The sequence below is a fragment of the Amblyomma maculatum genome, chromosome 2 (genome assembly GCF_055883805.1).
Source record: "Amblyomma maculatum isolate TAMU_Amacu chromosome 2, ASM5588380v1, whole genome shotgun sequence".
In the NCBI taxonomy this organism is placed as follows: domain Eukaryota; kingdom Metazoa; phylum Arthropoda; class Arachnida; order Ixodida; family Ixodidae; genus Amblyomma; species Amblyomma maculatum.
In genome coordinates, this window is record NC_139345.1 from 43,456,547 (window position 1) to 43,471,296 (window position 14,750).

Here is a 14,750-nt window from a genome sequence, read left to right on the forward strand (position 1 = left end):
TTGTACTCGAACAAACGCGTTCAGTATGGATTGGTCACAGCGACAAAGGACGTGGCGAGGGGGGGGGGGGGGGGGAGAGAAGCAATCGGTTGCTTCTCGTTCACCCCAACATTCGCAAAATTGACAGTCCAAGGAAACGCTGATTCTTGCTTCCGCGATAAATCAAGGCCGGAAGGAAATCGGCGGGCAATATCTGTGAACACATCGCATTGTGTAAGCAAAACGCAGTACAAAGCCGTACACAAAGGGGTAGTAGCACTAGCCCATCGGACTCCGGCTGCAACGCACCCAACGATCGACGAGTCAGAGCCGCGTCCCGCTCCTCTATCTCGCGCGGTCCGAGACTGGAAGAAGCAACCGCCACCACGGCGACTCAATCTTCGCGTCATCTGAAAAGGCGCCAATCGACGCGGCAAGAAACCTTTGCCTTCTCGCGCGTGACTCTGTTGTAAGAGGAACGAGCGCGTGCCAGACAGCGAAAGCCCGCGTCGGCAGAGGATGCTTCTTCCGCCGGAAAAGGGGGAAGAGAAGGAGGGGGAGGGTGGCGGAGGCAGCACGCCGCTAGCTCGTCCGTCACGTGATGGCGAGGACGCATCAATCTGAAGCTAGGGAGGCAAAACCCATCGAAGCTGAAACCCACCTCGGGGCCGCGGGGCGAAAACCATCGAACTGGAAGCAACGCTGGCGGACGGGGAAAGGAGAATCGCACGGCGCACAGCGCCAGCCAAGCCAGCCGGAAATACTCTCCCCCATTCTCCTCCTCTCTCGCCACCCTCCTTCCCTGTCCCGTACCCAGTGCGCTCTTCCTTCCTTCCTTCCTTCCGCAGCAGCTTCGTAGCGGTCCTGCCCTCCAGTGCGCTGCCGTATCTGGCTTTCCTGCCTGGCCTGGTGCACGGGCTGCTCGCCAGTGGGGCTGCCGGAAGCGCCTGTGGTTCGCGGCAGTGGCCACGAGTTACTCCGGCTTTACAGATAGCTATAATTGAGTCAACTCCCCACTCCGGCCCTGCGGCCACAGCTCGCTTTTCGCTTTCCCCTGCCCCACCCCCCTTATGATGAAGCACACCGCGAAACACTCGGTATTTTTCTTCCACACGCTCGTGCACTCCGGCTGTGCGACTTCATATATCCACAATTAAAGGAAGAAATGTCGTTTCCTCGGAATAGTAACGCAACCGCTCCCTAAAATAAACCAGTTCCTTCAAGGGGCCAGTAACTTCACTCAATGGGATTGCGATTTGTCGCTATGCCGGCGTACGTACGCAGCTCTTTGACAAGCTCATAACTCATGCTTAAGGACGTTGTTCTTTGTTTGGCAGTCGACTTGGAACGTTTCTGCGCAATGCACATATTCCTACAATGCTTGCAATGGTTATGCGAACAAAAACCCGGCGGCGCCTGGTGTATGTCTAACAGAGCAAAAAAAAAAAAAAAACAAAAACAGACTTTTAGCCATACTTGCGGCGAGATAGATTTGAACACTTAGCGGTGCGAAGAGATTCGCCGAGTTTCCCCACAACCGAGACGCGAATACGTTGAAAAAGCTTGGCCCTCTGAAAAACTCCATAATTCGAGTCCTTCACAGTAGCAAGCAAACTATTTGATCCAGTCATCCGCATAAATCAGGATATATAGCCAGGTCGACATGCAGGCTCTGTTTCCGTTAGCGTATTTATGATTTCTCGTATTGAGACACTTTGGCTGCTAGAGCTGTGGTGAGGTTATTTGGTGTTTCTGCGCTGTTTTACAAACGCCGCTTCACGCTTTAGTCAGCAGAGCCCAGAGAGTCTACCCTCGCTCTGTTACTGCTTCTCAGGTGATCGGGCTCACCAGTTGCTGGCATCCGCAAAACTCTCCCAAATCTGCAAGGTATCAAGCGACAAGCCCTCTTAAGCGAAACCTGAAAGGAATGACAAGTTTAGTCACGGCTTCATTCAATTACAACATTGCTTTATCACAGTTCTTTTTACGCCCCTAGCCGTATTTCTGAACAAACGAACTTTGTGCGTTGCGCTGTCTTGCGCTGTCTCGCTCAATGTTCTCATCGCTTATCTCTACTCATGTTGAAAAGTTTTCGCAAGTAATATGTACCTATTTTTTACACGGTCCCGTGTCGTAGGCAGCCAGGAGCAACGCCTCCTCTAGGAGCCACGCTGCCGTTGTTGTAAGGCGAAAATCCTCATTGGCTGACAGGGTCATGATGTCACTGCCACAAGACTGTCGCGTGGGAAAATTTCAAACCCCCACAACGCTCACATGATACGTGACATCAAGCGTGAAATGGCATAGATAATAAATGGCATGTAGTGTGGATTTAAGGCCACCGCATTTCTCCAGTGATTTCAGTTCTGAAATAAGTTTAGGGGAACTTCTTGTTGGGCGAGTTGGCGCATACTATCGTGGGAACAAGTTGTGCATAGAAAGACACACAGGAAACATGAACACAGGTAGGCAGGAAGAGCGCAAACAATCAACTGGTTCATTTATTCGTTTCAGCCTGCGCATTTGTAGGTAGTGTGCACACATGCCTACAAAAACGGGAGGTGCATAAAAAATGAGAGGGCAAATTACACCCTGCGCGACCGTCACCCAAAGCCGCTCAAAAATTTCCTTTCAATTGTACAAGGAAACAGGAGTGTCACTAGCATAATTATCGCCTTTTTTTCTTGATATGATACGCCTCTAGAATTTCACGGGCTACTTCGTCATTGCTCCTGCCTACAATTATAATGCTTGTAAACACTGGTTCACAGCCGACGCATGCAATGCAATGAGCAGGCAAATTTGCTCTTTCTCTGTATCTAATTGAACGCTGATGCTCCCCTGCGCGTTCTTTGACGCAGCGTCCTGCCTGGCCCACACACACGCGTCCGCACTTAAGTGGGATCTGGTACACAACGCCCATGGCACATTTGATGAATCTTTCGGCATGTTTAACATCACATGCTCTTCGTCAAGCGCCTTCCGTACTGGGCATAACCCTGCGAGCTTCCGTGGAGCTGAAAAAACCACAGGGATGACATACCTGTTTGCCACCTTTTTTATGTTGTAGGTGACCTTGGGCATATACAGGACGACCGTAGTCTTTCTTCGGGGCAATCGCTCCATACTGTTGGCGTTGTTTTCTTTTTTCACCTTAAGGTTCTCAGCCACAGCTGAGATGACCTCACAGAAGAAGCCGGCTGAAAGCAGCCTGTTTATCTGGTTATCAAAGCTGGTCTGCATTGCATGCGGGCATGAATTCGTGAGAGAAGGTTTCTAGACACGATCTTGCTATGGCTCCCTTAACCATCTTATAACGGGCAGAATCGTAAGGAAGGAGTTCTTTCTGCGCTCTTGGAGCGTAGTGCCAGCAGACGTGATAAAAACTGAACTGCAAGCTTGGATCTAAAAACTGTTGTACCTCACGACTGCATGCCTGCATGTGTCCAATAGGAGTCCAGGTAAATATGACGTCATACAATCAAGGCAATCGCTCAAGTTTCGCCCCAATTCTTAATTGTTATATTTTACCCTTCTATATTTGCATCGACTACAATTTTATCACGTATTTAATCGAGGATGCAAACAGTTAGGAAATATTTACATTTGTTATTTTAAGGCCACGTGTTTCAATAGCCTGGAACACTTTTATACGTTTAATTAAACTACTTGCTCAGGCCTGCCATATTGTGTTTTTTCGCTCACACACACAAAAAACTAATGCAATGTAATAAAAAATGAAGTATGTACTACATGGCAAAGCCTTCTTAGAACCTCTTTCGAGAAACGTTTTTTTAGTTGATTGCCGTGAACACCTGTGAGAAAGGAATTAACCCGGAGATTGTACAGGCCAAAGCAGCTTACTTTATAGATAGTTGTTTCCTGCTACAATTCCTGAGCATGAATGTTCTGTCTAAAATTACGTTTTATCTCTACAAACTACAGGATTTAGGAACCACGCGAACAAGCTCTATTGATAGCAACATGCATCCTTCGAAACCTTCAAGAGCGTCTGAATAAACAGCGAATGTATATTTGGCATAACTTGCATGCGCAGCTTTGAAATTGTAGTTCTGAAGGAAGTGGGGCCTGTGTGCCTTTACTTGCGTATTACGTCAAAATGTTGAAGCAAATGAGCGGCACAAAACCACCAGATTGAACTAAATGGTAGCAGCATAAGCAATACACAGGAACAATACGCAATATCAACCCCCTCCCCTCCAAAACCTCCTTTCTCTCTCTCTTTCCTCTCTTGTATCTAACTATCAATTTCGCGTAATGCACTTTATTTTTGTGCCTTCGTTGACCGTTTTCAAGGCTTAATAATCATTGCGGGTGCACTTTACCAATTCTAAATTTTACTTCTTGATGCCCACGTGCTTAAGCTAGGCTCATCGAATATACAACTGGTCACGTATCAGCGAAACTTGCAACCTGCCAACCGTGACCATAGAAAATTAAGGGCACGCTGGCTTCTGTGCGATAAGCTCTACCCCGTGTGCATCACGGTGTGCTACTCTGTGTGGCGACAGGGCTATATCTCTGCAATTACTCACGAGCAGTTGGTTCGACGCAACGCTTACGCCGGTGTACTGACCACATTTTTACATGATGCACTAAACCAGCAGGATGCAAAAGCCTCATAGTCAGAAATTTGTTCAATATTATTAATATTATCATCAATATTAGTTTTGTCAGATATAGTTAGAAAAATTCGTAAAGTGTAGACGCCGAAATATCGTAGCAAGACCGTTTATCTCCTCTTTGCGGTTTCGGCGTGTGCAAGCTCTAGAACCAGAACTGCGGATTACCTTGACTTTTTCCCGACGCAGACGTAGTCGTGGAAATTTCCGTCGAAGGCTCCGTTCTGCCCAGTGGCGCCTCGATTTCTGCAGCCAGGAAAGAGAAGAACGAATCATTCAGTTTCGACTCCGAAAAGAGTCTCTTAACACCAGATGTACAGCTCCTTCGCAGTTTTTCGCGTCATTTCAAATGTTTATTACTGTATTCTTTCTCTCCTGTTATACCCGCTTCTAATAGTGTTCTCAAGGGGAGCATCAGAGGGCAAAATAAAGCAGACGACAGACATTTTTGGAAGGGCCTGCAGAGTCGAAATCTGAGTCGCTCGGCGCCGAGAGATTACTCAATATTCTTTTTTTGATGTGTGTGCTCAGGCTCTATCTCAAATAGTTTAGGTTGTTAGACGAATGGTGACGATAGTATTAGGAAGGAGTTTAGGGCTGTTTTATTTGATTGTTCTTTACTATGTTGGACGACGCGTTAAGACATCGGCACGTGTTAAAATGGCAGCCAACAAGAGAAACGCCAGATACAGGAAGAATAAAACGTAAAAGAAGCATGAAATAATATAAGGCCGGCAGGGAAGTTAGCAGCTTTGCTTTCGAAGCACCGATCATAGTGTTAGCGAGTTTGAAACGAAAGTTTTCTCTCTTAGAAATAAACAAAATTAAGCGAAAAGCGTCGTCAATTGATGGAGCCTCAAATTTTGGCGCAGGGTTTTCTCAAGCTGAGCGTTTGTAGGAAGACGTGAACTCCTTAAAAAATGAAGCGCACTGTCAATAATAGAACGGAGCTAAGACCTTATGATAATTCTATTTTCCATGAGGCCGTATCCGACATTCAACTCTAAGATATTCACCATCAAAACTAATAATGAGGGTAACTATATGTAACAAAAGTTGTCTTGTAATAAAATGACACTCATTATGGAGTTACTGCTATTTCCACATGTGATGCTCCATCTTATTGTCCAGTTGAGGTCACCAGAAAAGAGGAAGGTATATGCCACTTTTAGCCTTAAGTAAGGTCCTTCTCAATCACCGCCTCTCGTCTTGAATTGCAGGACTGCAGGTATGAAATTTTGCCGATTGAGGTTGTGGCGCAGCATATGTTATTTATGTTACGTTACGGGTATGCAATTCGCGCATAAAACAGCGCGCCCGCAGATGTTCTCATGCTAAGCTCCGAGGTGGCTTCCTGTTGTAAGTCTTGTTCGTTTTAATTCTTTGTGCAAGGGCTCCTTGTCAACCGGATTTCCTTTTCTTTTTTTTTATTCTCTCTCTGCCACTTTTGTTTCATTCCTAATTATAAAAAGCGGAGGCACTTTCTCAAATGCTTAAGCTTTGTCGCAGATGCGTCGCCGTGTTTCCACATTTACAAATCGAGCGAGAGAGACGGCCATTTACGTAGTAGGCCAGTGAGAGAAAGCGAGCGATAGAGAGCAAGTAACTAAGTGTGTGCACGAATGAGTAAGAGCCACCGAGGTTTGGGCGAATTAGGAAGCAAGTGAGTTAATGAGCGAGTGAGTGTGGGTGAGAAACTGAGCGGTAGATGGTTTATGATTTATGGGGTTTAACGTCCCAAAGCTTATGATGCTAATTAAGACCAGTAAGAGAAGGCGCGAGTGAACAATTGGGTGAATGAGCGAATGGGTGAGTTGGAATGTATCTGAGTATGTGATGGAATGAAAAGAGCGAGTGACATAGTGGGCTAATTAGAGAGTAAATGACTGAGTGAACGAGAGAGTAAGAGCAAGCAATTGAGTAGCGAGTTAAGAGTGAATAGGGTAGTAAAGGAGTGAATGAACGAATTCAAAAAAGGGAAAGTGAAAGAGTGGTTAAGTTGGGGAGTCAGGGAACGAATGAGAGCGAGCGAATCGTTGTGATTGATTAACTTGTTTATTTACTACGAGATGTGAGTGAGGAGGAGAGAGTTAGTGAATGAGGTAGTGAGGGAGTTAATGAGTGAGTATTGCCGACACTAATAATGATCCCTCTGATATCACAGGATTTATATTAAACGTGAAACCGGTATATAGACTAACTACGCTCACTTCGTCGCTCACTCATTCACTCATTACAGGTCAGCACATATTTAGGTTGGCACTGGCCGACAAAGTGCACCAGCACCCATCGCACGCACACGAAACAGCTACGGCATTGACATTTTAATTCTGCCTTTTGCGTGTTCCGGCTAAAGATAACGCAAGATATAAGATAAGACTTATAGCTTTTTCTGTATTTCTTAGTGTTTGAGTGTGCACAGGCACATGTCTGCGCGCAGTCGATGACATCCATATAGGTTACGTCGTCCAGTAACCGAAACGGCGCATTCGATGCCGACATGCAAAACAGGTACCCCGATGGCAAGTAAACCCACCACAACTGCCGTAGGTCCCTACTATGCCTTCCTTTAGCTTTACTAAACTTCACCAACAAATCACTCAAAGTTATGCCTCGGCCGACTCTACAAAAAGAAATCGGTGCAACAAAGCATTTGACCTCAATGAACACTAACGCAGTTTTGAGCGATAGAATTCTATTCTTCCTTAGAATACGTAGCCACCTTTAAAATGGAGTTTTCCTTGCAAGATTCAAATTTTTTCTTTGATGTCGTGTACATTTTCTGACGTTGAGAAATATGTTGCAGAAAGACTTATGTCTAACATGTTTCGTTCAAAAGTGAATGGGGGATGAGGTCTTTGAAAACATTTTCTTTATTTTTCAACATATCTGGTTGAAACTTGACATATGAAGTACAGAATAGCATGCTGATTTTAAATATGCATATGGATTTAAAATATAATAAGAAAGACAAGGTATGACAACTTAGCATAAATATTTATTACGGGCAATTATGGTAATTTCTCGCTAAAAAAAAAGACCCATTGGCAACATGCACACATTTCAAAAGATCCGCTACACATGCTAAAGCTATGGAAATTTCTGCAATGGCATTTTCTTGATCATAAATAAATACCGACGTGTGAATTAAAGAATTAAAAACGAACGTGGCAGCAATTAACCAAAATTTATTCTTATGCCTAATCTGGCACACATAACGAAAAAGGAAAGCCGTGAGATGTGCGGTGAACCTTTGAAATGTCTGCATGTTCCTGAAAGAGGTTTTTTTTAACGTGTTATTAACATAATTCCCCGTAAGAAACGACCTAATTAGAATAGTTATTTTGCCATACCTTCTCCTCGAGATGAGATCAGATATTTGAAATGTATATGTACGTTTCAAAATAACATTCTATTCCGCACTTGTATGTTAAGTTTCAACGTGGTCTTAAAAGAAGAGAGTTTTCAAGACCCTCACACCCTCTTAAGCTTTTTTCTCGAGAGCTCTCGTCGCAGCTCCGTCGATGAAACTCTACACACGACCTGTGCCCACTCGGTTCTAGAATGGGATGTGCGTTCAACCGAGCGAAAGCACGTGGCACAGGACAATACATATATGAAAGGAGGGGCCCTCCAAATGACATCAGCTACAAAGTGGAGCTAATGCACAGTGACATCTATTCAGAAATCCCAAAATATCCGTGTTTTTATTTTCTTTCGAATAGCATATGATTCGGGAGCGAACTCCCTAAGTTGTCTTGTTAGACTCGCACACTCTTTTGCTCGAACTCTGTAGTATTGCATGCCACTTAAATGGTAGAAACAGGGACACTGCAGATACCTCAAAGCAAGTCACTATTCAGACTGACTGCCATTTGCGTGAATAAGGACCGCCAACGTGTGAAGGCGACGCGACTAGTGACGGTAATCAGTGCACTCGTGATGAGAAACGAATGGAAGAAAATATGGGAGCAGCGAAACGAGCAAGCGATGAACCCGCGAAAGGTATGAAGAATAGCAGCTATGAACACGGTGGGTTTCAACTACACAACCACCAAGGTTTTCCATGCAGGCCAGTAGGATAAATTCGAAACTTCATTTTCGCGTTTCACAGTACTTTATTTTTTTTTTTTACGTTTCGCGTTACGGAATCCCTCGTAACATCTTAACATACGAAACTGTTTAAATAAACTCAGCATGTTCTGTTTAAATATTAAGGCATGCAATGAACTAGGTTATTTGTAAACCATGGATAAGTTCTTATTTTGTGAGAAATGCTCCCTCCTAGAAATTGCACAATGTTCATTTTTTTTAAATACATAACTCGCTTCCAGCTCATATCAAAGCAACGATTGTTGTTCACTACACGGAATAATTATGCACCTGCATTTAGCAACAAGCGGCACATACAAGTTCTGGCATTTGGCCTTACATGCATACGTATTTGCACTAACTGTATTGTTGACTGAGTGCTCAACAAGATTTTTCAAATATTCTTATCGGCCAACGTAGTGAAAGGATATTTAAAACTGGCCTTCACAAGCTGAGACGAAAAACAAAGCTTTAAGGTCAAACTTTTTAAAGAGACAAAGATGGCGAAATAACTTTTCATTAGCGCAGTATAAAAGGTTCCGCTCACAACATAATGAATTTCTTGCACTGATGATGATCACCAGCTGACAATTATTTACAATATCAGTACATTGCGCTGCTTTCAAATGTTGCACACATGTCTTAGATCGTATATAAGGTTCTCTTAGGGCTGCTGACTACCGCCGAGCTCGAGCAAATGTTTTCGAGAAATATTCAAAATTGAACTTTCGCATCTTTCTTCAAATCCTTTAAGTTAGGCAAGATAATCGTTTTAATTTTTCCTAGTAGGCAAATTTTTTTACCCAACACTTTTACCATTTAGGGCATATGTAACCCCTCCTTCACGGCTGGGCTCGCACAATCTTGAACCGAACAAACCCTGCGCATACTCTGAAACTAGTCCACCTTTTCCCCTTCATGCACTTACACATACTTGCCGATAGGCTAAGACGTATCATTCTCAAATCAGTTGCCTGCCACCTCAATAAGTGTCCGTTCCGGTGAGATTGAAGGGTAAGGTGGCTCGAATTTTGCGCATAACGCATCTAAGGCGCAATAGCCTAGGAAGTAAATGGAAGGAAAGGGTTCAGGCAGTGGGAAGATTAGCAGGGCCGGAGAAACAGACACGCGCGCACCTTGCGTGCTTGAAACCAGCTAATACCACGGCCAGCGAAGGAGCTCATCCTCGTTGAGAGCCCTTCTTCTTCGAGGGTAGTCTAAACGCTCATCAGGCGTCAAGCACCGTGCTGGGGATTCGAGAGCGTCGTTATTGGGAGCGGCTGCCTCCCCCTCCACTTTTCCCAGTTTCCTTCTCCACCATTTTCGAGCCCAAACAAGATTAAAGCAAATGAGCGAGGGAAAAATAGGCAAAAAAAGGAAGAACCAGTGTGGCGTCGAGTTCGAGCCCGCGGCCATCAGCTGGGGCGCATATGAACGCTTTAGGGAAACCATCGGGGGTTCACAACTCTAGGAGTGGCACCGGAGTATGGGAAAAGAGCGTGGAAGTTAGCCGGAGGGAGAGAGTAGGCTCTTAGCCTGAAAGCGAAAGTGGGGAAAGCGAAGAGTGTGTAGGGAGATGGGGAGAGGAGCACCGGCCGATGCGCGCTCCCCATAATCACACACCGTACGCTGGCGGAGAGAGCAGCCGCTGGCGGCGGAACGCTAATATCGGGAGAGTACTTTACGATCCTGCGGGGCTTTACTGCTGATGTGATTATTTACGAGGGCATGGCGCCGCTCGCAGCGCTCTTCAGTGACGGGCAGAGGATCCCGTTGTAAACGAGACCGTATTATTTACGCCTGAGACGGCGCGCGCGATCGTCCTCGTCTTGCCTAGCGTCCCTCGTTTCCGCGCTCTGCCTCATCGCTCCTTTTTTTTCTTCATATTATTTCCCTTCGTGGTTAACTTTTTAACTATGTAAAGCGCTGACCTTGGCTCGCTGAGTCTGAGTAGATAATGAAATTTTGAACACTGAGTACATTAAGCTGGTTCATCACTGTGGTCATTTAAGTCTGAAATCCCTGGCTGGTTAACGAGATAGGACAAAACGCATGTCAAAACGCTAGAATCACGAAACCTGGTCCTTCGAAAGGCGATTTACCGCAAGGCGTGAGGAGTCACTATAACGGCGCGAAATAGCGTACGCTAAGCACCTTAAGCATTCATGCACATGCGTACCTAAATCGACAAACTTAAACAAAAATAGGTTCCAAAGTTGAATGCGGCTTTAAATTGAGTATAAGTACGGAATTGATTTTTTGAGCCTAGAAAACAAACTATTCTAAAAGGCATCGACGTGATTTCTTACAAGAACAAGAGTCATTTCATTACTCGTTCTGTGAAGTATAACTACTCTCATGGGAGATGCTAGTAGAACATAAATAAATCTTTAATTGCAGTGTCATATGTCTGTTTCTTTTTTACCCGTGTGTTCGTCCTCACGAAAATATATTTATACATATCTGAAGCAGAGAGCCTCCTAGAATCTCGAAAAGCAGTTCGCAAATGTAAAAAAAAAAAAGAAAAAAAAAAGGAAAAGAAACACGCAAAAGAACTAAACTGAACAACAACCAATTTATTAAAGCTCGGGGCAACTGTACAACTTATGCGTTGTACGAGCTCGCCTCCGGACTCGCTGATGAACGTGGCTTTAATGAACATTCTTCACGGCCAAAAAAAATTAAAAAAGGAAGCATTGATGAAGAAAACACTCAGTGGCGTAACCCCCTCTCCACCCCCTAACTCGCTCCAAATAATTCTATGATGCTCTCCAAAAATACCCTGCCAGACATAGTCATGTTATACTTATAACCCCTAGCGCTATACTTAAATAATGAATTACGGAATAAATATTTTGAATGCTAGCAAAGTAGTTCTGCAATTGTAAACCGATGATGCTATCATCCTAAAAAAGGTTCTCTTTGAAATTGGTACGTGGTTAAGCACTCGTCCAGGACGCATCTGAATGTCGTATTAAATCAAACGCAGGATGACTAGACGTGTACCGGCCTTAACAACCATCAGTTTCCTCCTATACATATTCTAATATCGGTACTGACTACAGGTAGTTGCCCATACGCCGTCACTCACCATGAAGTTGTATCTTTCCTTCTGTTTTATCCAGGGCATTTTGTGCCATGCAGTGGTATGTGCCGTAGTCTTCTTTCCGAAGATTCTTGATTGTGAGCTTCATGTAGACCTTTAAGGAAGCGTGCAAGCAGCAATAAATAACATTTCATAACAGCCTATAATAGCATTCACGACACTGTTACCACTGCTTTGCACGCCCTGAAACAAAACGTTGCGGGTTAGTTGGTTCATCGCAAGGGGGGAAAACGCAAGTTACACACGGACAAAAAGGGGAGGATGAGACACAAACAGCGCTGACTTACAACTGAAGGTTTATTTCAGACACGTCGGTAAATATAGAGTAGCATCAAGGGATACAACAGCAACCTAGTTAGAAACAGTCATCACCACCAGAAAACATACAGGAAAACACAGATCATCCAGCTCCCGATAAGAACTGCAATCTTTATCTATTAGGGCTATGGGCTATTAGGACTATATTTCAGACACCGACGTGTCTGAAATAAACCTTCAGTTGTAAGTCAGCGCTGTGTGTGTTTCGCCCTCCCCTTTTTGTCCGTGTGTAGCTGGCGCTGTTCCCCCTTACGCCCTCGAAAATAAGGTCCTGTTTGCGGACTAGAATGAAATAAATTGGCTTACTATTAAAACCTTACGCGTTAACTCTGCTCGTCATGTACACAATGAAGTAGATGGAAAAATGCACCAGCAAAAATAACAGAACTTCAAGGCTCGTAATGTTTCGAGGAACGTTAAAGCCATCTCGCTCTTTAGTTCCTTTAAATCAAATGTCGGATCTTTTCTGACTTCATGTCTTAAATACGTCATAAGCGATGTTTATTAGCCTTCATATCCGCAATCTTACTCTTCCAGGTGCTCACATGAATAATAATAATATATTCATCCGCTTTTATTTCTGATACAGCGTTACTGCTTGCATAAGTTTATACAAAGCAAGTAACTTCTTGCAGATTGAGAGCATTCGTTTCATTACATAGTACTAAGATGCATTTATGAAGCTAATCATTAGGCTAATCGTAACGTATCCGATGTAAATCTTCGCTAGTATGCCATACGCTAAGTGAGTACATTCTGGAAGCCATGCATTGGAAAAGATATATGGTATCCCTTCCTCAGATAACAATTCAAAAACCTGGCAAACCTGCCCCCCATTTGATTAAACGATTGCAAGCGACTAATTGAAAGCTAAGACTCCGGTATCGTTTTACCGGCAATCTGTAAAGTAAGGCATCTTACTGAAGTTCTCATGCCTGTTTAATGTGGATTACAATGAAAAGCTCAGTGCAGTTTGTTTGTTTTTTTTGCAAGAGTTTGATAACTCGAAAGGAAAGTTCTCTGGGTGAACTGCACAGAAATCCGGTTATAAAGACAAGCAGCCGAAATGAAACACTTATTTGCTCTCGTTGCAGTAATACAGTAAATGAATCAGTTTTTAATGTGGCTGTGTGGCGTTTTTTCCTCGCGTTCCCTTTTCTTCACGAAGCACTACGTTTTTTAAAGAGTTGTACTCATCACTGCATTCACTTCTACATTCCCTGAACAAACTGCACAGAAATCCGGTAATAAAGATAAGGAGCCGAACAGCAGACGGTTCTTTACTCTAGTTGCAGTGAGATAGCTCATGATATGGTTTTGAGTGCGGCTTGAATTTTTACTTTGCATAACCTCTTCTTCACGAAGCACTATGTTGGCTAAGGAGTGGTAGTCAGCACCGCACGCTCTTCATCATCAATTTACTAACAAATATTGGCTATCAAACAATGTCTTGTACCATATGCATTTGTTTCAGTGACTTGTACTGAACTCTGATATGAATTACATTAATGATGTATTGTATTTGAAGGCTTCCTTATCATTACTTTTTAACGTCGATTCACAGAGGCTCAAAATATGCTCAGCTTATTTATGACAGCAGTGCATTCGCGTTTGAGTTTCTTAATGCGCCTTTTCTGAGCGGTGAGGAATCACTCTGTCTGAACGTTGTAAATAACTCGATTTAGCTCGTACAGGAACAGCTTACACTCAAACCGCTTAACTGAATTTTCTCAACTATTTCAGCATCCTCCAATGATATGTTCGCAAACTTTGCATCTACTGAGCGCAGCGTAGGTCAAACTGGCACCTGTCTGGCTACGTACAAATATGGTGGCGGACATTCTTTGACTGTAAAATATATGCACGAAGTTAAATAATGGCCTCTCAATCATTTCAGCTCTCTGGCGGTGCTACGACGCCACTTATCAGATCAAAAGAGAGAGAAATCATCGTGCGAAAGGGTGTAAAAAAACACAATTTCTCCATATTGTGTCTATCATTGCAGCTACCATCGAAACAATCCGAAATGCAACGTTTTTCTTGCTCAATTGGTCTCAACTGGTCTCGTCAGATATTTTATTGCGCATCAAGACAATCTGTGAGATGGTCTCTTTTTTTTTTTTTTTTTTTTTTGCACTTGATAGAGGAAAATGCCAATGTTCCAACTGGTGTAGGCAGCCATCTTGAGTTTTTGAAGAGTACTGGATGCCTTATTTGCTGGAACAAGCAATTGCGGCCCCTGTGTTTTTTCATCAAGCACATTTCGATTTCATCCCATCATCCCTCATACCTTGAGCCCTGTCCGGGTGATGTAAGCTTCGTGCCTTTTCGGCTTCTTCAGCCTGGCTCGAGAGTCGTTGGAGGTAACCGACGTTATGTTGGTGGCTGCCGTGTCCAGCCGATGAGAGCTGCGGAACCAGAAGTTCTCCGAGGGCGGATGCGCTTCTGTATGGCACTCCAGGACCACGTTGGAACCCAGCGGGGCACCCACCACTTGGTTTGGCACCCAGATCATCGGGGTGACTGAAAAAGCCAGCGGAAATAAATTACCAGGAAACTGATAAGATATTAATAGTAACATGGGCCATGAAGCAGGAGTTCTCCTTTGTTGT

The 14,750-nt window shown here is 44.0% G+C and overlaps 1 protein-coding gene across 1 annotated transcript in view; it reads right to left on the reverse strand.

Moving 5' to 3' along the window:
- LOC146198542 (protein amalgam-like) overlaps positions 1–14,750 on the reverse strand; it is an 86,460-nt gene that overhangs the window by 18,970 nt on the left and 52,740 nt on the right. Inside the window, exons 9-11 of the mRNA XM_084591928.1 lie at positions 14,429–14,661; positions 11,806–11,914; positions 4,791–4,868 (exon numbers count right to left, since the gene is read on the reverse strand). Coding sequence (XP_084448054.1) covers positions 4,791–4,868; positions 11,806–11,914; positions 14,429–14,661 — 420 coding nt within the window. The remainder of the gene's footprint in view (positions 1–4,790; positions 4,869–11,805; positions 11,915–14,428; positions 14,662–14,750) is intronic.